This window comes from Mesoplodon bidens, assembly GCF_964165515.1.
Source record: "Mesoplodon bidens genome assembly, chromosome: 3".
NCBI lineage: Eukaryota > Metazoa > Chordata > Mammalia > Artiodactyla > Ziphiidae > Mesoplodon > Mesoplodon bidens.
Window position 1 is genome coordinate 83425572 of NC_138178.1, and position 23445 is coordinate 83449016.

Consider the following 23445-nt stretch of genomic DNA (forward strand, 5'->3'; position numbering starts at 1 on the left):
TGTTAACGTAACAACATTCACATTATAGGGGGTCCCAGAAGGAGAAGAGAGAGAAAAAGGACGCAAGAAAGTATTTGAAGAGATTAGAGTTGAAAACTTCCCTAACATTGGAAAGGAAAGAGCCACCCAAGTCCAGGCAGCACAGACAGTCCCATACAGGATAAACCCAAGGAGAAACACGCTGAGACACATAGTAATCAAATTGGCAAAATTAAAGACAAAGACAAATTATTGAAAGCAGCAAGGGAAAAACAACAAATAACATACAAAGAACTCCCATAAGATTAACAGCTGATTTCTCAGCAGAAACTCCACAAGCCAGAAGGGAGTGGCATGATATACTTAAAGTGATGAAAGGGAAGACACTACAACCAAGATTACTCTACCCAGCAAGGGTCACATTCAGATTCGATGAAGAAATCAAAAGCGTTACAGACAAGCAAAAGCTAAGAGAAGTCAGCACCACCAAACCAGCTCTACAACAAATGCTAAAGGAACTTTTCAAAGTGGGAAACACAAGAGAAGGACTTACAAAAACAAACCCAAAACAATTAAGAAAATGGTCATAGGAACATACATATCTATAATTACCTGAAACGTGAATGGATTAAATGCTCCAACCAAAAGACACAGGCTTGCTGAATGGATACAAAAACAAGACCCATATATGTGGTGTCTAGAAGAGACCCACTTCAGACCTAGGGACACATATAGACTGAAAGTAAGGGGATGGAAAAGATAGTCCATGAAAATGGAAATCAAAAGAAAGCAATACTCATATCAGGTAAAAGAGACTTTAAAATAAAGAATGTTACAAGAGACAAGGAAGGACACTACGTAATGATCAAGGGATCAATCCAAGAAGAAGATATAACAATTATAAACATATATGTACCCAACATAGGAACACCTCAATACATAGGAAACTGCTAACAGCTATAAAAGAGGAAATTGACAGTAACACAATAATAGTGGGGGACTTTAAGACCTCACTTACACCAATGCACAGATCATCCAAACAGAAAATTAATAAGGAAACAAAAGCTTTAAATGACACAATAGCCAGATAGATTTAATTGATATTTATAGGACATTCCATCCAAAAACAGCAGACTACACTTTCTTCTCAAGTGCACATGGAACATTCTCCAGGATAGATCACATCTTGGAGCACGAATCAAGCCTCAGTAAACTTAAGAAAATTGAAATCATATCAAGCATCTTTTCTGACCACAGCACTGTGAGATTAGAAATGAATTACAGGGAGAAAAATGTAAAAAACACAAACACATGGAAGCTAAACAATACGTTACTAAATAACCAAGAGATCACTGAAGAAATCAGAGGAAAACAAACAATACGTAGAGACAAATGACAATGAAAACACGACGATCCAAAACCTATGGGATACATCAAAAGTGGTTCTAAGAGGGAAGTTTATAGCTATACAAGCCTACCTCAAGAAACAAGAAAAGTCTCAAATAAGCAATCTAACCTTACCCCAAAAGGAACTAGGGAAAGAAGAACAAACAAAACCCAAAGTTATCAGAAGGAAAGAAATCATAAAGATCTGAGCAGAAATAAATGAAATAGAAACAAAGAAAACAACAGCAAACATCAGTAAAACTAAAAGCTGGTTCTTTGAGAAGATAAAAGAGAGTTGATAAACAATTAGCCAGACTCATCAAGAAACAGAGGGAGAGGACTCAATTCAATAAAATTAGAAATGAAAAAGGAGAAGTTACAACAGACACCGCAGAAATACAAAGCATCCTAAGAGACTACTATAAGCAAATCTATGCCAATAAAATGGACAACCTGGAAGAAATGGACAAATTCTTAGAAAGGTAAAACCTTTCAAGACTGAACCAGGAAAAAACAGAAAATATGAACAGACCAATCACAAGTAATGAAATTGAAGCTGTGATTAAAACTCTTCCAACAAAAGTCCAGGACCAGATGGCTTCACAGGTGAATTCTATCAAATATTTAGAGAAGAGCTAACACCCATCCTTCCCAAACTCTGCCACAAAATTGCAGAGGAAGGAACGCTCCCAAACTTATTATATGAGGCCACCATCACCCTGATACCAAAACCAGACAAAGATACTACAAAAAAACAAAATTACAGACCAATATCACTGATGAATATACATGCAAAAATCCTCAACAAAATACCAGCAAACAGAATCCAACAACACATTAAAAGGATCACACACCATGATCAAGTGGGATTTATCCCAGAGATGCAAGGAGTCTTCAATATATGCAAATCAATCAACGTGATATACCAGATTAACAAACTGAAGAATAAAAACCATACGATCATCTCAATAGATGCAGAAAAAGCTTTTGACAAAATCCAACACCCATTTATGATAAAAACTCTCCAGAAAGTGGGCATGGAGGGAACCTACCTCAACATAATAAAGACCATATATGACAAACCCACAGCAAACATCATTCTCAATGGTGAAAAACTGAAAGCATTTCTTGTAAGATCAGGAACAAGACAAGGATGTCCACTCTCACCACTATTATTCAACGTAGTTTTGGAAGTCCTAGCCACGGCAATCGTAGAAGAAAAACAAATAAAAAGAATACAAATTGGAAAAGAAGAAGTAAAACTGTCACCGTTTGCAGATGACCTGAAACTATACATAGAGAATCCTAAAGATGCCACCAGAAAACTACTAGAGCTAATCAATGAATTTGGTAAAGTTGCATGATACAAAATTAATGCACAGAAATCTCTTGTTTTCCTATACACTAATGATGAAAAATCTGAAAGAGAAATTAAGGGAAAACTCCCACTTACCATTGCAACAAAAAGAATAAAAGACCTAGGAATAAACCTACTAGGAGACAAAAGACCTGTATGCAGAAAACTATTAGACAATGATGAAAGAAATTAAAGATGATGCCAACAGATGGAGAGATATACCATGTTCTTGGATTGAAAGAATCAATATTGTGAAAATGACTATACTACCGAAAGCAATCTACAGATTCAATGCAATCCCTATCAAATTACCAATGGCAATTTTTAGAGAACTAGAACAAAAGATCTTAAAATTTGTATGGAGACACAAAAGACCCCAAATAGCCAAAGCAGTCTTGAGGGAAAAAAACGCAGCTGGAGGAATCAGACTCCCTGACTTCAGACTGTACTACAAAGCTACAGTAATCAAGACAATATGGTACTGGCACAAAAACAGAAACATAGATCAATGGAACAAGATAGAAAGCCCAGAGGTAAACCCACGCACCTATGGTCAACTAATCAATGACAAAGGAGGCAAGGATATACAATGGAGAAAAGACAGTCTCTTCAATAAGTGGTGCTGGGAAAACTGGACAGCTACATGTAAAAGAATGAAATTAGAACACTCCCTAACACCATACACAAAAATAAATTCAAAATGGATTAGGGACCTAAATGTAAGACCGGACACTATAAAGCTCTCAGAGGAAAACACAGGAAGAACACTCTTTGACATAAATCACAGCAAGATCTTTTCTGATCCACCTCCTAGAGTAATGGAAATAAAAACAAAAATAAACAAATGGGACCTAATGAAACTTAAAAGCTTTTGCACAGCAAAGGAAAACATAAGCAAGATGAAAAGACAACCCTCAGAATGGAAGAAAATATTTGCAAAGGAATCAATAGACAAAGGATTAATCTCCAAAATATATAAACAGCTCATGCAGCTCAATATTAAAAAAACAAACAACCCAATCCAAAAATGGACAGAAGACCTAAATAGACATTTCTCCAAAGAAGACATACAGATGGGCAAGAAGCACATGAAAAGCTGCTCAACATCACTAATTATTAGAGAAATGCAAATCAAAACTACAATGAGGGGCCTCCCTGGTGGCGCAGTGGTTGAGAGTCCGCCTGCCGATGCAGGGGATACGGGTTTGTGCCCCGGTCCGGGAGGATCCCATATGCCGCGGAGCGGCTGGGCCCGTGAGCCATGGCCGCTGGGCCTGCGCATCCGGAGCCTGTGCTCCGCAACGGGAGAGGCCACAACAGTGAGAGGCCCGCATACCGCAAAAAAAAAAAAAAAAAACTACAATGAGGTATCACCTCACAACAGTTAGAATGGGCATCATAAGGAAATCTACAAACAACAAATGCTGGAGAGGGTATGGAGAAAAGGGAACCCTCTTGCACTGTTGGTGGGAATTTAAATTGATACAGCCACTATGGAGAACAGTATGGAGGTTCCTTAAAAAAGTAAAAATAGAATTACCATATGATCCAGCAATCCCACTACTGGGCATATACCAAGAGAAAACCATAATTCCAAAATACACATGCACTCCAATGTTCATTGCAGCACTATTTACAATAGCCAGGTCACGGAAGCAACCTAAATGCCCATCAACAGACGAATGGATAAAGAAGATGTGGTACATATATACAATGGAATAATGCTCAGCCATAAAAAGGAACGAAATTGGGTCATTATTGAGACGTGGATGGATCTAGAGGCTGCCATACTCAGTGAAGTAAGTCAGGAAAACAAATATCGTATATTAACGCATATATGTGGAACCTAGAAAAATGGTACAGATGAACCGGTTTGCAGGGCAGAAATTGAGACACAGACGTAGAGAACAAACGAATGGACACTAAGTGGGGAAAGCGGCAGGGGGGTGGGGGTGGGGGTGGGATGAATTGGGAGATTGGGATTGACATGTATACACTGATGTGTATAAAATTGATGACTAATAAGAACCTGCTATATAAAAAAATAAAATAAAATTCAAACATTAAAAGGAAAAAGAAAATATAGTTGAGCATAAGTTAATGGAATAAATTAAAATCACCCAAATGTCTCTCACCTAACTACTGTGAAACTCCAGAATGAATCTGTTCATATCAACTCTAGGACCCCTTCAAACTGTTCTTTCAGCTGCAACTAGAGTGATCTTCCCAAGAACATCTGATTAAGGAAACCTCACATTGCCACTCCCATGCCACCTTTCACTCTTGGATAAAAATCCAAATCCTAAAACATGGTCTAGGAGACCCTACAAAGTCTGGCTCCTGTCACCTGCTCCAGCCTAGTTTCATACCACCCTCTTACTCTCTGTGGTTCTGCCCCTCTGGCCTTTTTCCAAGCTTTGGAACATGTTCCCATAACTTGTCCTTTGTCCTTGCTAATGACACAGCCTAAAATGCTCTAGACCTTCCCCTCCTCCTTCACATCCTAACTCAGGTGTCACTTCCGTAGGAAAGACTTCTGTGACCCCTAGCCTAGGTCCAGGCCCTCTAATTGGTGTGTTCATCCTTTGCAACCCACCCTTTTTAATTGCTCAATTTAGTTTGTAATTCTTCACTCATTTCATGATTATTTTATGAATGTCTGTCTCCTCTTTCAGCCTGCAAACTCCAGAAAAGAGAAAACATTTTGCTTTGCCTTATTCTACCCCCACCATTTAATAGTATTTGAAAACAGAACACCATCGAATATTTGTTGAACCTTTTCCAAATATCAGGCCCTAGGAGCTTTATATACACTGTCTATTCATTCGACAAATATTTACTGAGCACTTACTATGTGCTGGGATAAACTGATAAACCAAAGGTTCTTGCACTCAAAAGGGTTAGGGTGAAAGAAATAGTTAATAGGTAATCAGTATTTTTGAGGAATACATTAAATGAGCATTCTAAAATGTGGTCAGTGCTATGAGGGGGAAAAAAAGAAAAGTAAGAACAAGGTAAAGAGATAAGATGCACAGGGCTGGCTTGCAAGTTTGGCTACAGTAGGCTTCATGGAGAAGGGAAATTCTGAGCAAAGGCATGAAGGAGGGAAGAAAGTTGCTATATGAATATCAGAAGGAAACATGTTCAGACCCTCTAAAATGACAATAGGCCTGACCTGTTCAAGGAAGAGCAAGTTGGCCAGGGCTGCTGGAGCCAAAACAGATGAGAGGAGAGGAGCAGGAGCTGGGGTGAGCAGTAACAGGGAACTATTCATGTAGAGCCTGGTAAGCACTCTAAAGGCCTTCCTTTCACTCCAAGTGAGGGATTCACTACAGGATTTTCAGCAATGATCTAACATGTTTTAAGAAGATTTCTCTGACTGCTCTATTTTTCAAAAGAGAAAAGGACTCTAAGGAAGCAAGAGTAGAAACCAGACACAGACCAGAGTAGAAAGCAGCAGAGAGCTTTGTGGAGCAAACCAAATACAGCAATGAGTAAAAAATGTTATAGACAATGGTCAAGTGGGATTTCTCCCAGGAATGCAGGGTTGGTTGAACATCTGAAAATCAACCAATGTAATAACCCACCGTAATAATAAAATAAAGAATAAAACCATATTATCATTTTAATAGACACAGGAAAAGCGTTTGATAAAATCCATTACGCTTTCATGATAAAAATACTCAACAAACTAGGGATAGAAGATAACTTCCTCCACCTAATAAAGGGATCTACTTAAAACCAATAGTTAACATGAAACTTAATGGAGAAAGATGATTGAATGCTTTCCTTCTATGAACAGGAACAAAATAAGGATGTCCATTTTCACCACCTCTGTTCAATATTGTACTGGAGGTTCTAACCAGGGCATTTAGGAAGGAGGGAACAAAGGAAGGAAGGAAGGAAAGAAGGAAGGAAGGAAGGAAGGAAGGAAGGAAGGAAGGAAGGAAAGAAAGAAGGGAGGAAAGAAAGGCATGCAGATTGGAAAAGAGGGAGTAAAACCATCTTATTTATAGACGGTTGGGTCTTGTATATAGAAAGTAAATGAATCCACTAAAGAACTATCAGAAATAATAAGTTCTGCAATCAATATTCAAAGATCAATTATATTCCTGTAAACTAGCAATGAATAGCTCAAAAATGAGATTTAAAATGGCAATCTCACTTACAATGGCAGCAAAAGAATAAAATTCCTCGTAATAAATTTAATAAAAGAAACTCAAGCCTTTTACACTGAAAGCTAGAAAACTCTGTTTTTAAAAAATTAAAGAAAATCTAAATGAATAGAAATCACCTAAATATCAGCAGTCACCTAACTACTGCTATAGCCCCAAAACTGATGCATCCATATTCACTCTAGGTCCCTTCAAACTGTTCTTCAGGGTACAACTAGAGGGATCTTCTCAAGAAGAACATGGATATGTCTTGAATTTGGAGATAACAGGATTTCTTGGCAACTTGCTATGGAGAAGTAACATAAGCTAACTTATTTCCCATAACAATTCCCATTTTATAGATGAAGGGACTATTCAAGGTAAATTAACCCACCTGAAGTAACATTAGAAAGCAGCAGAGCTGGAACTTCACCTCAACTCTGTCTGACCCCAACATCTGGCAATTATGCCAGCCACCCAGCAGAACCTGGAGCACTGGGCTCAGCGATCTTTCCCATTCATTGCTAGTTTACAGAAATACAATTGATTTTTGAATATTGATCTTTTACCACGGTCACATTGCAGAACCTGTTTATTAGTTCTGATAGTTTTTTAGTGGATTCATTGAGACTTTCTATATACAAGATGAAACCATCTATAAATAAGACAGTTTCCAGAAAAAAAGAAGTAGGTAGCCCTAGAATTTAACCCTAGATCCTCTCGAGAATTGGCCATGGGATGTGGAGTTGTAGCAGCAGAAACAGAAAGTGGAGGGAAAAGGAGTTATTTAAATAACAGGCGGATAAAGCAGGAGGACCTTTAAAAGGGATAGAACACATTGCCTGCAGATCAGAGGCGCCCAGAATGCCATCTGGTACCGTCCCAGCCTCCTGCCTGGCTGAAGAGGGAATAGGAGGATGGGTAAAAGCAGACACACACACACACAAACACACAAACACACACACACGGCCAATTACCAAGGAAAATGGATGACAAATGGATCTTACTAATCACTATTTTTCAGAGACAGAGGAGAAAACAGAAATGGAAACTGAGATGGCCCCTACTGTGGACATATGGTACAAACTTTGAACCAGATCCTGTGCCCAGCATGGAACTTGTCCATTTTATCCTGGGAAAAAAAGAAAAGAAAAAGTACCCCTCCCCCCAACTCTATCCAGATGCTGTCAAAGACATCTTGTGGGAATCATCATCAATCGTGGGAAGTTTTTACTAAAGAAATGGAAACCCAGACCTCAGACTGCTTTGGTTAGGAAAAACTCAGCAGAGAGTGTGACAGGGGGGCTGGCTACTGCCTGAGCCAGCGAACCAGGAGCACAGCACTGCAGTCAAGGCTGGGAGGACCCCACCCACCTGACTTTTCCTAAGCAGAAACTATGCAAAGGGGAGCTGGTTTTGAAGCACTTCCAAATACATGGGCAATATCATCAAGACCAAGGACTCAGACAAAAGAATTTCAATAATAGTAGAGGAATTTAACACCCCACTTATACCAATGGACCGATCATCTAAACAGAAAATAAATAAGGAAACACAAACTTTAAATGACACAATAGACCAAATGGACTTAATTGATATTTATAGGACATTCCATTGAAAAACAACAAAATACAATTTCTTCTCAAGTGCACATGGAACATTCTCCAGGACAGATCACATCTTGGGTCAAATCAAGCCTCAGTAAATTTAAGACAATTGAAATGATATCAAGCATCTTTTCTAACCATAATGCTATGAGACTAGATATCAATTACAGGGGGAAAAAAAGGCAAAAATTACAAACACATGGAGGCTAAACAGTATGCTACTGAACAACTAACAGATCACTGAAGAAATCAAAGAGGAAAGCAAAAAATACCTAGAAACAAATGACAATGAAAACATGATGACCCAAAAACTATGGGATGCAGCAAAAGCAGTTCAAAGAGGGAAGTCTATAGCAATACCATCCTACCTTAAGAAACAAGAAACATCTCAAATAAACAACCTAACCTTACACCTAAAGCAATTAGAGAAAGAATAAGAAAAAAAAAAACCCAATGTTCGCAGAAGGAAAGAAATCATAAAAATCAGATCAGAAATAAATGAAAAAGAAATGAAGGAAACAATGGCAAAAATCAATAAAACTAAAAGCTGGTTCTTTGAGAAGATAAGCAAAATTGATAAACCATTAGCCAGACTCATCAAGAAAAAAAGGAAGAAGACTCACATCAACAGAATTAGAAGCGAAAAAGGAAAAGACGCTGCAGAAATACAAAGGATCATTTGAGACTACTACAAGCAACTACATGCCAATAAAATGGACAACCTGGAACAAATGGACAAATTCTTAGAAAAGTACAACCTTCCAAGACTAAACCAGGAAGAAACAGAAAATATGAACAGACCAATCACAAACACTGAAATTGAAACTGTGGTTAAAAATCTTCCAACAAACAAAAGCCCAGGGCCAGATGGTTTCACAGCAGAATTCTATCAAACATTTAGAGAAGAGCTAGTGCCTGTCCTTCGCAAACTCTTCCAAAATGTAGCAGAGGGAGGAACGCTCCCGAAATCTTTCTACAAGGACACCATCACCCTGATACCAACACCAGACAAAGATGTCACAAAAAAAGAAAATTACAGGCCAATAACACTGATGAATATACATGCAAAAATCCTCAACAAAATACTAGCAAACAGAATCCAACAGAACATTAAAAGGAACATACACCATGATCAAGAGGGTTTATCCCAGGAATGCAAGGATTCTTCAATATACACAAATCAATCAATGTGATACACTATATTAACAAATTGAAGGATAAAAACCATGTGATAATCTCAATAGATGCAGAGAAAGCTTTTGACAAAATTCAACACCGATTTATGATAAAAACTCTGCAGAAAGTGGGCATAGAGGGAATCCACCTCAACATAATAAAAGCCATGTATGATAAACCCACAGCCAACTGAGAATGATTTCTCAATGGTGAAAAACTGAAAGCATTTCTTCTAAGACCAGGAACAAGACAAGGGTGCCCAATTCACTACTATTATTCAACATAGTTTTGGAAGTTTAAGCCATGGCAAACAGAGAAGAGAAAGAAATCAAAGGAATCCAAACTGGAAAAGAAGAAGTAACACTGTCACTGTTTGCAGATGACATGATACTATACATAGAAAATCCTAAAGATGCCACCAGAAAACTACTAGAGCTAATCAATGAATTTGGTAAAGTAGCAGGATACAAAATTAATGCACAGAAATCTCTTGCATTCCTATAATAACAATTAAAACTCAGAAAGAGAAATTAAGGAAACACTCCCATTTACCATTGAAACAAAAAGGATAAAGTACCTAGGAATAAACCTACTTGAGGAGGAAAAAAACCTGTATGCAGAAAACTATAAGACACTGATGAAAGAAATCAAAGATGATAAAAACATATGGAATTCCTGTCTTGAATTGGAAGAATCAACGTTGTGAAAATGACTATACTACCCAAAGCAATCTACAGATTCAATGCAATCCCTATCAAACTACCAACGGCGAGAGAGATGTTGGTAAGATGACGGAGGAGTAAGACGTGGACATCACCTTCCTCCCCACAAATGCATCAGAAATATATCTACATGTCGAACAGCTCCTACAGAACACCTACTGAATGCTGGCAGAAGACCTCAGACTTCCCAAAAGGCAAGAAACTCCCCCACTACCTGGGTAGGGCAAAAGAAAAAAGAAAAACCAGAGACAAAAGAATAGGGACGGGACCTGCACCAGTGGGAGGGAGCTGTGAAGGAGGAAAGGTTTCCACACACTAGAAGCCCCGTCACTGGTGGAGACTGGGTGGGGGGGAGTTTCGGAGCCACAGAGGAGAACCCAGCAATAGGAGTGCAGAGGGCAAAGCAGAGAGATTCCCGCACAGAGGAGACCTGACAACCAGCACTCACCAGCATGAGAGGCTTCTCTCCTCAACTGCCGGGGTGGGTGGGGGCTGGGAGCTGAGGCTCAGGGTTCGGAGGTCAGACTCCAGGGAGAGGACTGGGGTTGGCAGCTTGAACACAGCCTAAAGGGGGCTAAGCACCACAGCTAGCCTGGAGGGAGTCCAGGAAAAAGTCTGGAACTGCCTAATTGGCAAGAGACCATTGTTTCAGGGTGTGCGAGGAGAGGGGATTCAGAGCACTGCCTAAACCAGCTTCAGAGATGGGCACGAGCTGCGGCTATCAGCTCAGACACCAGAGATGGGCATGAGATGCTAAGGCTGCTGCTGCAGCCACCGTAAAGCCTCTGTACAAGCACAGGTCACTCTCCACACCTCCCCTGCCGGAAGCCTGTGCAGCCCGCCACTGCCAGGGTCCCGTGATCCAGGGACAACTTCCCCCGGAGAATACATGGTGCCTCAGGCTGGTGAAACCTCATGCTTGCCTCTGCAGCCGCAGGCTCGCCCCACATTCCACACCCCTCCCTCCCACCGACCTGAGGGAGCCAGATCCCCTAATCAGCTGCTACTTTAACCCCGTCCTGTCTGAGCCAAAAAAAAGACGCCCTCAGGTGACCTACACGCAGAGGCTGGGCCAAATCCAAAGCTGAACCCCAGGAACTGTGTGAACAAAGAAGAGAAAGGGAAATTTCACCCAGCAGCTTAAGGAGCAGCGGATTAAATCTCCACAATCAACTTGATGTACCATGCATCTCTGGAATACATGAAGAGAAAATGAATCATCCCAAAATTGAGGCAGTGGACTTTGTGTGATTTTGCTGTACAGCTTTGCTTTTACCATTTGTCCGAGGGTTCTGTCGGTCCTTTTTTTTTTTTTTAGTATAGTTTTTAGTGCTTGTTATCATTGGTGGATTTGTTTTTTGCTTCGGTTGCTCTCTTCTTTCTTTCTTTCTTTTTAAATTACTCTTTAATTTTTTTTATTTTTAATAATAACTTTATTTTATTTATTCTTTCTTTCTTTCTTTCTTTCTTTCTTTCTCCCTTTTCTTCTGAGCCGTGTGGTTGACAGGGTCTTCGTGCTCCAGCCAGGTGTCAGGCCTGTGCCTCTGAGGTGGGAGAGCTCAGTTGAGGACATTGGTCCACCAGAGACCTCCAGGCTCCACGTAATATCAAATGGCGAAAGCTCTCCCAGAGATCTCCATCTCAACGCTAAGACCCAGCTCCACTCAATGACCAGCAAGCTACAGTGTGGGACACCCTATGCCAAATAAAAAGCAAGACAGGAACACAACCCCACACATTAGCAGAGAGACGGTCTAAAATCATAATAAGGTCACAGACACCCCAAAACACACCACTGGATGACGTCCTGCCCACCAGAAAGACAAGATGCAGCCTCATCCACCAGACATAGGCACCAGTCCCATACACCAGGAAGACTACCAAACGCACTGAACCAACCTTAGCCCCTGGAGGCAGAAACCAGAAACAACGGGAACTACGAACCTGCAGCCTGCAAAAAGGAGAGCCCAAACACAGTAAGTTAAGCAAAAGAGAAGACAGAGAAATACACAGCAGATGAAGGAGCAAGGTAAAAACCCACCAGACCAAACAAATGAAGAGGAAATAGGCAGACTACCTGAAAAAAATTTGGAGTAATGATAGAAAAGATGATCCAAAAATGTGGAAATAATGGAGAAAATACAAGAAATGTTTAACAAGGACCTAGAAGAACTAAAGAGCAAACAAACAATCATGAACAACACAGGAAATGAAATAAAAAATTATCTAGAAGGAATCAATAGCAGAATAACTAAGGCAGAAGAATGGATAAGTGACCTGGAAGATAAAATAGGGGAAATAACTATCTCAGAGTAGAATAAAGAAAAAAGAATGAAAAGAATTGAGGATAGTCTCAGAGACCTCTGGGACAACAATAAATGCACCAAAAATCGAATTATACGGGTCCCAGAAGAAGAAGAGAAAAAGAAAGGGACAGGACTGAGAAAATATTGGAAGAGATTATAGTTGAAAACTTCCCTAACATGGGAAAGGAAATAGTCAATCAAGTCCAGTAACCATAGACAGTCCCATAGAGGCTAAATCCAAAGAGAAACACACCCAGACACATTTTAATCAAACTATCAAAAATTAAATACAAAGAAAAAATATTAAAAGAAGCAAGGGAAAAACAACAAATAACATACAAGAGAATCCCCTAGGGTTAACAGCTGATTTTTCAGCAGAAAACTCTGCAAGCCAGAAGGGAGTGCCAGGACATATTTAAAGTGAAGAAAGAGAAAAACCTACAACTAAGATTACTCGACCCAGCAAGGATCTCATTCAGATTCAATGGAGAAATTAAAACGTTTACAGACAAGCAAAAGCTAAGAGAATTCAGCGCCACCAAACCAGCTTTAGAACAAATGCTAAAGGAACTTCTCTAGGCAGGAAACACAAGCGAAGGAAAAGACCTACAATAATAAACCCAAGACAATTAAGAAAATGGTAATAGGAACATACATATCAATAACTACCTTAAATGAAAATGGATTAAATGCTCCAACCAAAAGACACAGGCTTGCTGAATGGATACAAAAACAAGATCCATATATGTGGTGTCTAGAAGAGACCCACTTCAGTCCTAGGGACACATACAGACTGAAAGTGAGGGGATGCAAAAAGATATTCCATGCAAATGAAAATCAAAAGAAAGCTGGAGTAACAATTCTCATATCAAACAAAATACACTTTAAAATAAAGACTATTAAAAGAGACAAAGAAGGACACTACATAATGATCAAGGGATCAGTCCAAGAAGAAGATATAACAATTGTAAATATTTATGCACCCAACATAGGAGCACCTCAATACATAAAGCAAATGCTAACAGCCATAAGAGGGGAAATGGACAGTAACACAATCACAGTAGAGGACTTTAACACCCCACTTTCACCAATGGACAGGTAATCCAAAATGAAAATAAATAAGGGAACACAAGCTTTAAATAATACATTAAACAAGATGGACTTGATTGATATTGATAGGACATTCCATCCAAAAACAACAGAATACACTTTCTTCTCAAGTGCTCATGGAAGATTCTGCAGGATAGATCATATCTTGTGTCACAAATGAAGCCTTGGTAAATTTAAGAAAACTGAAATCATATCAACTATCTTTTCTGACCACAGCACTATGAGACTAGATATAAATTACAGGAAAATAACTGTAAAAACTACAAACACATGGAGGCTACACAGTACACTATTAAATAACCAAGAGATCACTGAAGAAATCAAAAAGGGAATCAAAAAATACCAAGAAACAAATGACAATGAAAACACGATGACCCAAAACCTATGGGATGCAGCAAAAGCAGTTCTAAGAGGGAAGTTTATAGCAATAAAATCCTGCCTCAAGAAATAAGAAACACCTCAAATAAACAACCTAACCTCACATCTAAAGCAAATAATGAAAGAACAACCCCACCACCACCCAGCAAAGTTAGCAGAAGGAAAGAAATCATAAAGAACAGACCAGAAATAAATGAAAAAGAAATGAAGGAAACAATAGCAGAGGTCAATAAAACTATAAGCTGGCTGTTTGAGAAGATAAACAAAATTGATAAACCATTAGCAAGACTCTTCAGGAAAAAAAGGGAGAAGAATCAAATCAATAGAATTAGAAATGAAAAAGGAGAAGGGACAACGGACACTGCAGTAATACAAAGGATTATGAGAGATTACTACAAGCACCTAGATGCCAATAAAATAGACACCCTGGAAGAAATGGACAAATTCTTAGAAAAGCAGAACCTTCCAAGACTGAACAAGGAGGAAATAGAAAATATTAACAGACCAATCATAAGCACTGAAATTGAGACTGTGATTAAAAATCTTCCAACAAACTGACACCCAGGACCAGATGGCTTCACAGGCGAATTCTATCAAACATTTAGAGAAGAGCTAACACCTATGCTTCTCAAGCTCTTCCAAAATATAGCAGAGGGAGGAACACTCCCAAACTCATTCTACGAGGCTACCATCACCCTGATACCAAAACCAGACAAAGATGGCACAAAGAAAGAAAACTACAGGCCAATATCACTGATGAACACAGATGCAAAAATCCTCAACAAAATACTAGGAAACAGAATCCAACAGCACATTAAAAGGATCATACACCATGATCAAGTGGTGTTTATCCCAGCAATGCAAGGTTTCTTCAGTATACACAAATCAATCAATGTGATAAACCATTTAACAAATTGAAGGAGAAAAAACATATGATCATCTCAGTAGATGCAGAAAAGCTTTCAACAAAATGCAAAACCAATTTAAGATAAAAACCCTCCAGAAAGTAGGCATACAGGAAACTCTCCTCAACATAATAAAAGCCATATATGACAAACTCACAGCCAACATCATTCTCAATGGTGAAAAACTGAAACCATTTCCTCTAAGATCAGGAACAAAACAAGGCTGTCCGTTCTCACCACTATTATTCAACATACTTTTGGAAGTTTTAGCCAGAGCAATCAGAGAAGAAAAAGAAATAAAAGGAATCCAAATCAGAAAAGAAGAAGTAAAGCTGTCACTGTTTGCAGATGACATGACACTATATATAGAGAATCCTAAAGATGCTACCAGAAAACTACTAAGGCTAATCGATAAATATGGTAAAGTAGCAGGATACAAAATTAATGCACAGAAATCTTTTGCATTCCTATACACTAATGATGAAAAATCTGAAACAGAAATTAAGGAAACACTCCCATTTACCATTGCAATAAAAAGAATAAAATACCTAGGAATAAACCTACCTAAGAAGACAAAAGACCTGTATGCAGAAAGCTATAAGACACTGATGAAAGAAATTAAAGATGATACAAACAGATGGAGAGATATACCATATTCTTGGATCGGAAGAAGCAACACTGTGAAAATGAGTATACTCACCAAAGCAATCTACAGATCTATGCAATCCCTATCAAACTACCATGATATTTTTCACAGAATGAGAACAAAAAAAACTCAAAATTTGTATGGAAACACAAAAGATCCCGAAGAGCCAAAGCAATCTTGAGAAAGAAAAACGGATCTGGAGGAATCAGGCTCCCTGACTTCACACTATACTACAAAGCTACAGGTATCAAGACAGTATGGTACTGGCAGAAAAACAGAACTATAAATCAATGGAACAGGATGAAAGCCCAGCGATAAACCCACGCACATATGGTCACCTTATCTTTGATAAAGGAGGCCAGAATATACAATGGAGAAAAGACAGCCTCTTCATTAAGTGGTGCCGGGAAAACTGGACAGCTACATGGAAAAGAATGAAATTAGAACACTCCCTAACACCATGCACAAAAATAAACTCAAAATGGATGAAAGACCTAAATGTAAGGCCAGACACTGTAAAACTCTTAGAGGAAAACATAGGCAGAACACTCTATGACATAAAGCACAGCAAGATCCTTTTTGACCCACCTCCTAGAGAAATGGAAATAAAAACAAAAATAAACAAATGGGACCTAATGAAACTTCAAAGCTTTTGCACAGCAAAGGAAACCATAAACAAGACCAAAAGACAGCCCTCAGGATGGGAGAAAATATTTGCAAATGAAGCAACTGACAAAGGATTAATCCTCAAAATTTATAAGTAGCTCATGCAGCTCAATAACAACAAAACAAACAACACAATCCAAAAATGGGCAGAAGACCTAAATAGACATCTCTCCCAAGAAGATATACAGATTGCCAACAAACACATGAAAGAATGCTCAACATCATTAATCATTAGAGAAATGTAAATCAAAACTACAATGAGATATCATCTCACACCGGTCAGAATGGCCATCATCAAAACATCTAGAAACAATAAATGCTGGAGAGGGTGTGGAGAAAAGGGAACACTCTTGCACTGTTGGTGGGAATGTGAATTGGTACAGCCACGATGGAGAACAGTATGGAGGTTCCTTAAAAAACTACAAATAGAACTACCATATGACCCAGCAATCCCACTACCAGGTATATACCCTGAGAAAACCATAATTCAAAAAGACTCATGTACCAAAATGTTCACTACACCTCTATTTACAATATCCAGGAGATGGAAGCAACCTAAGTGTCCATCAACAGATGAATGGATAAAGAAGATGTGGCACATATATACAATGGAATATTACTCAGCCATAAAAAGAAACAAAATTGAGTTATTTGTAGTGAGGTGGATGGACCTAGAGTCTGTCATACAGAGTGAAGTAAGTCAGAAAGAGAAAGACAAATACCATATGCTAACACATATATATGGAATCTAAGGAAAAAAATGTCATGAAGAACCTCAGCGTAAGACGGGAATAAAGACACAGACCTACTAGAGAATGGACTTGAGGATATGGGGGGGGGGAAAGGGTAAGCTGTGACAAAGTGAGAGAGTGGCATGGATACATATACACTACCAAACGTAAAAGAGATAGCTAGTGGGAAGCAGCTGCATAGAACAGGGAGATCAGCTCGGTGCTTTGTGACCACCTAGAGGGGTGGGATAGGGAGGGTGGGAGGCAGGGAGGGAGACACAAGAGGAAAGAGATATGGGAACATATGTATATGTATAACTGATTCACTTTGTTATAAAGCAGAAACTAACACACCATTGTAAAGCAATTATACTCCAATAAAGATGTAAAAAAATAAAATAATTTTAAAAATTAAAAAAAAAAGGATCATACACCATGATCAAATGGGATTTATCCCTGCGATGCAAGGATTCTTCGATATCCACAAATTAATTAGTATGATATACCACATTAACAAACTGAAGAATAAAAACCATGTGATCATCTCAATAGATGCAGAAAAAGCTTCTGACAAAATTCAACACCCATTCATGATAAAAAAGTCTCCAGAAAGTGGGCATATAGGGAACTTACCTCAACATAATAAAGGACATATATGGCAAACCCACAGCTAACATCGTTCTCAATGGTGAAGAGCTGAAAGCATTCCCTCTAAGATCAGGAACTAGACAAGGATGTCCACTCTCGCCACTTTTATTCAATGTAGTTTTGGAAGTCCTAACCACAGCAATCAGAGAAGAAAAAGAAAAGGAATCCAAATTGGAAAAGAAGAAGTAAAACTGTCACTCTTTGCAGATGACATGAACTATACATAGAAAATCCTAAAGATGCTATCAGAAAACTACTAGAGCTCATCAATGAATTCGGTAAAGTTGCAGGATAGAAAATTAATACAGGACTTCCCTGGTGGTGCAGTGGTTGAGAATTCCCCTGCCAATGCAGGGAACACGAGTCCGATCCCTGGTCCGGGAAAATCCCACATGCCGTGGAGCAACTAAGCCCGTGGGCCACAACTACTGAGCCTGCACTCTAGAGCCTGCGAGCCACAACTACTGAGCCCTCGTGCCACAATTACTGAAGCCCACACGCCTAGAGCCCATGCTCCACAACAAGAGAAGCCATCGCAATGAGAAGCACGTGCACTGCAACGAAGAGTAGCCCCCAATCGCCGCAACTAGAGAAAGCCCATGTGCAGCAACAAAGACCCGATAATAAATAAATTAAATAAATAAATTTATTTTTAAAAAAGAAAGAAAATTAATACACAGAAATCTGTTGCATTTCTATACGCTAACGACAAAAGATCCAGAAAGAGAAATTTAGGAAACAATCCCATTTACCACCACATCAAAAAGAATAAAACACCTAGGAATAAACCTACCTAAGGAGACAAGAGACCTGCCTGTACTCTGAAAACAATAAGACACTAATGAAAGAAATCGAAGATGACACAAACACATGGAGAGATACACCATGTTCTTGCATTGGAAGAATCAATATTATCAAAATGACTATACTACCCAAGGCAATCTATAGATTCAATGCAATCCCTATCAAATTACCAATGGCATTTTTCACAGAACTAGAACAAAAATTTTTTTAATTTGTATGGAGATACAAAAGACCCCAATAGCCAAAGCAATCCTGAGAAAGAAAAATGGAGCTGGAGGAATCAGGCTCCCTGACTTCAGACTATACTACAAAGTTACAGTCATCAAAACAGTATGGTACTGGCACAAAAACAGAAATATAGCTCAATGGAACGGGATAGAAAGCCCAGAAATAAACCCATGCACCTATGGTCAACTAATCTATGACCAAGGAGGCAAGAATATACAATGGCGAGAAGACAGCCTCTTCAATAAGTGATGCTGGGAACACTGGACAGCTACATGTAAAAGAATGAAATTAGAACATTCTCTAATACCATACACAAAAATAAACTCAAAATGGACCAAAGACCTAAATGTAGGCTGGACACTATAAAACTCTTAGAGGAAAACATAGGCAGAACACTCTTTGACATAACTCACAGCAATACCTTTTTGGATCCACCTCCTAATGAAAATAAAAACAAAAATAAACAAATGGGATCTAATTAAACATAAAAGCTTCTGCACGGCAAAGGAAACCATAAACAAAATGAAAAGACAACCCACAGCATAGGAGAAAATACTTGCAAACGATGCAACCGACAGGGATTAATCTCCAAAATATACAAACAGCATATGCTGCTCTGTATCCAAAAAACACACAACCCAATAAGAAAGGTGGGCAGAAGATCTAAATGGACGTTTCTCCAAAGAAGACATATGGATGGCCAAAAAGCACATGGAAAGATGCCCAACATCGCTCATTATTAGAGAAATGAAAATCAAAACTGCAATGATGTATTACCTCACACCAGTCAGGGTGGCCATCCTCAAAAAGTCTACAAACAATAAATGCTGGAGAGGGTGTGGAGAAAAGGGAACCCTCCTACATGTTAGTGGGAATGTAAATTGATACAGCCACTATGGAGAACAGTATGGAGGCTCCTTAAAAAACTAAAAATAGAACTACCAAATGATCCTGCAATCCCACTACTGGGCATATATAAGGAGGAAACCATAATTCGAAAAGATACATGCACCCCAACGTTCACTGCAGCACTATTTACAACAGCCAAGATACAGAAGCAAACTAACTGTCCATCGACAGAGGAATAGATCAACAAGATGTGGTAAATACCTACAATGGAATATTACTCAGCCATAAAAAAGAAGGAAATAATGCCATTTGCAACAACATGGATGGACCTAGTGATTATCATACTAAGTGAAGTCAGACAAAGACAAATATATGATATCACTTATATCACTTTGATATCACTTATCAAAAAATGATACAAATGGGCTTCCCTGGTGGCGCAGTGGTTGAGAGTCTGCCTGCCGATGCAGGGGACACGGGTTCATGCCCCAGTCCGGGAAAATCCCAAATGCCGCGGAGTGGCTAGGCCCATGAGCCGTGGCTGCTGAGCCTGCGCGTCCGGAGCCTGTGCTCCGCAACGGGAAAGGCCACAACAGTGAGAGGCCCGCGTACCGCAAAAAAAAAAAAAAAGATACAAATGAACTTATTTACAAAACAGAAACAGACTTACAGATATCGAAAACAAACTCATGGCTATCAAAAGGGAAACGTGGGGGGGGTGGTAAATTAGGAGCTTGGGATGAACATATACACACCACTACATATAAGACAGATAACCAATGAGGACCTACTGTACAGCACAGGGAAGTCTACTCAATATTCTGTGATAACCTATATGAGAAAAGAATCTTAAAAAGAATGAATACATGTGGACGTCTAATTGAATCACTTTGCTGCACACCTGAAACTAACACAACACTGTAAATCAACTATACTCCAATATAATATATATATATAGTTTTGTGTTTTTTTTTCGGTATGCGGGCCTCTCACTGTTGTGGCCTCTCCCGTTGCGGAGTACAGGCTCCGGATGCGCAGGCTCAGCGGCCATGCCTCACGGGCCCAGCCGCTCCGCGGCATTTGGGATCTTCCCAGACTGGGGCACGAACCCGTGTCCCCTGCATCGGCAGGCGGACTCTCAACCACTGCGCCACCAGGGAAGCCCGATATATACAGTTTTAAAATTGCAAAAAGGGACTTCCCTGGTGGCGCAGTGGTTGAGAATCTGCCTGCCAATGAAGGGGACGCGGGTTCGAGCCCAGGTCCGGCAAGATCCCACACGCTGCGGAGCAACCAAGCCCATGTGCCACAAGTACTGAAGCCCACACTCCTAAAGCCTGTGTTCCACAAGAGAAGCCACCGCAATGAGAAGCCCGCGCACTGCAACGAAGACTCAACGTAGCCAAAAATAATTTATTTAAAAACATAATAATAAAATAAAATTGCAAAAAAAAAGCACCAAATAGCAAGGTGCCCAGCTCACCTTTCATCCTCCTTGGAAAGTTAGCCAAATACATAAGTAAACAAACTAGCCAAGAGGCAAGACCTTCAGAAGAAAACTTGCCAAGCTCTCTGAAGATTCCAGTGACTAAAATCTAAAGACCTCCACTCTCAGAGAAGAAGGCACCAGAGGCAATCAAAGCTGCATTTTGAGGGTCACACTCTGGGAGGTCCAGCTCTGTCCTGCAGCGCTAATGCCCTTCCCCCCTTCCACCCCCAGCCAGGAGTTAGCAATTTTCTAAATGAGGGTGTCAACTCCATCGCTCTTCGCTGGTGGCCAGAGGGAGCCAGAAAATCCCAGGGCCCAGCTGAGGGGTTGCAGGTAATGTGGTTCTGACTCGCTCATCCACCAGAAGCTTCCCGAACAATTCCCACGTGCCAGGCAGGGAGACAGTGATGCACAGAGACAGAGTTCCTGCCCCCATGGGGCTGCACTCTGTGGTTGGCGGTATAGAAGGGGGCAGACAGACCAGCGATAAGGAACCAAACCAGTGAACAGGACACTTTCACTTCCTGGGAGTTCTATGAAGAAAATAAAATGGCAATGGGCCACAGAGGGACAAGACGACGGTGGGCTCATTTAGGCCCCTGTGAAGAGGAGACACGTGGGATGAAACTTAGGTGATGAGCGGAGCCCGGATGTGATGGCGGGGAAAGGAGGGTTCAGGCAGAGAAGCAGCAGGTGCAAAGGCTGGGTGCAAACCATCGGCCCTTCAGGGAAGAGAAAGGCCAGGGACAGGCAGGGGCGCTATCACACAGGGCCAGTGGCATGTGAACCCTGGGGCCAGTCGTGTAAGCGAAGAATTCGCCTTGGACGTTCCAGCTGCAGCAGGAGAACCCCAGCCCACAGAGAGGAGGGGCAGCAAGTATTTTGAAGCTGTATCTCCCAGGGGGTTCTGCCCCAGCTCCACTGACACACCTGTGACAAAGCAGACCCGGGGAAACTCACAGCTCCTCAAAGCCAGTGCACAGGAACAGGGACCCTGAAGACAGCTCAGCCCTTACTGGTGACCCTGAGAAAGTTAATTCACCTCTCTGGGCTATTTTTCTCAATCATAAAGTGATGGTGAAAACAGCTGCTACTTTATAGGTTTGAGACTTAAATGAGACCGTCGATGACAAGCATTTGGGACGGCCTGGCCCTCTCCTGCTTACTCGGTCAGCTGTTTTATTATTGTTGCTGTTGTCATTACCACAGTCACTGAATAAAGAACACAGCAGACATTATTTACCCCAACCTCCACTTTGAAAAAAAAAAGGGGGATTTTCACTGTCTACTCTATTCATTTTTAAGTTGTTTGATTTTTTTTAATGAGTATGTAATATTTTTATAGTCAGGAAAAACACTAAAGGTTTTGTTCAAGCCTGCTGGATCTGGGTTACTCCAGAACTCTGATAATGAAGGATTCCAACACTATCAGGTATCAGGGCTATGCAGGGCGGCGTGCTACAACAAGATTCCCAGGAGCGGGGTTCCGAGAGGATGCCCCGTGATACTGCAGCTCAAATCCCCACCCTGCCCAAGTCTGGGGGACACACACACCTCGGGGAGCCCACGGGGTGCAGGGGCAGCCATCCGTCCAATTTTCAAGTGGAAAACAAACTAAGCACCATATGAAGCAGACAAATCTAACTGTTAAGTGAAAGTAAAATCAGTATGACTGCTGTAACTGAATCAGAGCCACAGATCATTCTAGATACAAGGGAATTATCAGACAATGGGTCCTTTCCCTAGATGTTTCTACCTTCCAATGGCCCTTTCTTTTTAAAAAAAACAAAAAACAACTTTATATATATTTATTCAGAAGTCGTAGTACCTGAATTTTTATTGAAAATCCAACAGGTTAAAACTGTTTATATTTTTTGCTGTGTATTTATTTATTTTGATCTTGTTTTTCAGCTTTTGATTTTGAAAGACTTCAAATCCGCAGTGAAGTCACGGGAATTGTGTAACGCACGCCTCCTGCTCTCCCGTGGTTAGCCTGCTGGATGCTACTCCGCCCTACCCCAGACTCCAGCCTTACCCAATCCTTGCCTCGCTGCAAGCCCGGGCCCTCTGGCAGGCGAATGCACTGGCCATGCGGGTGGTGGTTCTAGAATGGAGTGAGGTTCAGGAAGGGGTGACGGTGTCTGCTTCATACCCTGCTTGGTACTAAATGGGGTTCTCTTCAGGCAGTGCCAGAATGTCCCACGAAGGGTGGAGCCCGCCCCTGAGCTCGCCCCCTCTGGACAGAAGCCCAAGCCTTCCACACCCTCTGACAAGGCACAGTGTGAGACAGCCCGGTTCCCACCT

General features: G+C 40.4%; 1 protein-coding gene across 1 annotated transcript in view; it reads right to left on the reverse strand.

The window, feature by feature from the left end:
* LOC308614033 (cytosolic carboxypeptidase 4-like) overlaps window positions 1-23232 on the reverse strand; it is a gene marked incomplete at both ends in the record, with an annotated part of 93380 nt that extends 70148 nt beyond the window's left edge. Inside the window, one exon of the mRNA XM_081228249.1 lies at window positions 23177-23232. Coding sequence (XP_081084375.1) covers window positions 23177-23232 — 56 coding nt within the window. The remainder of the gene's footprint in view (window positions 1-23176) is intronic.
* Between the last annotated feature and the right edge of the window lie 213 nt (window positions 23233-23445).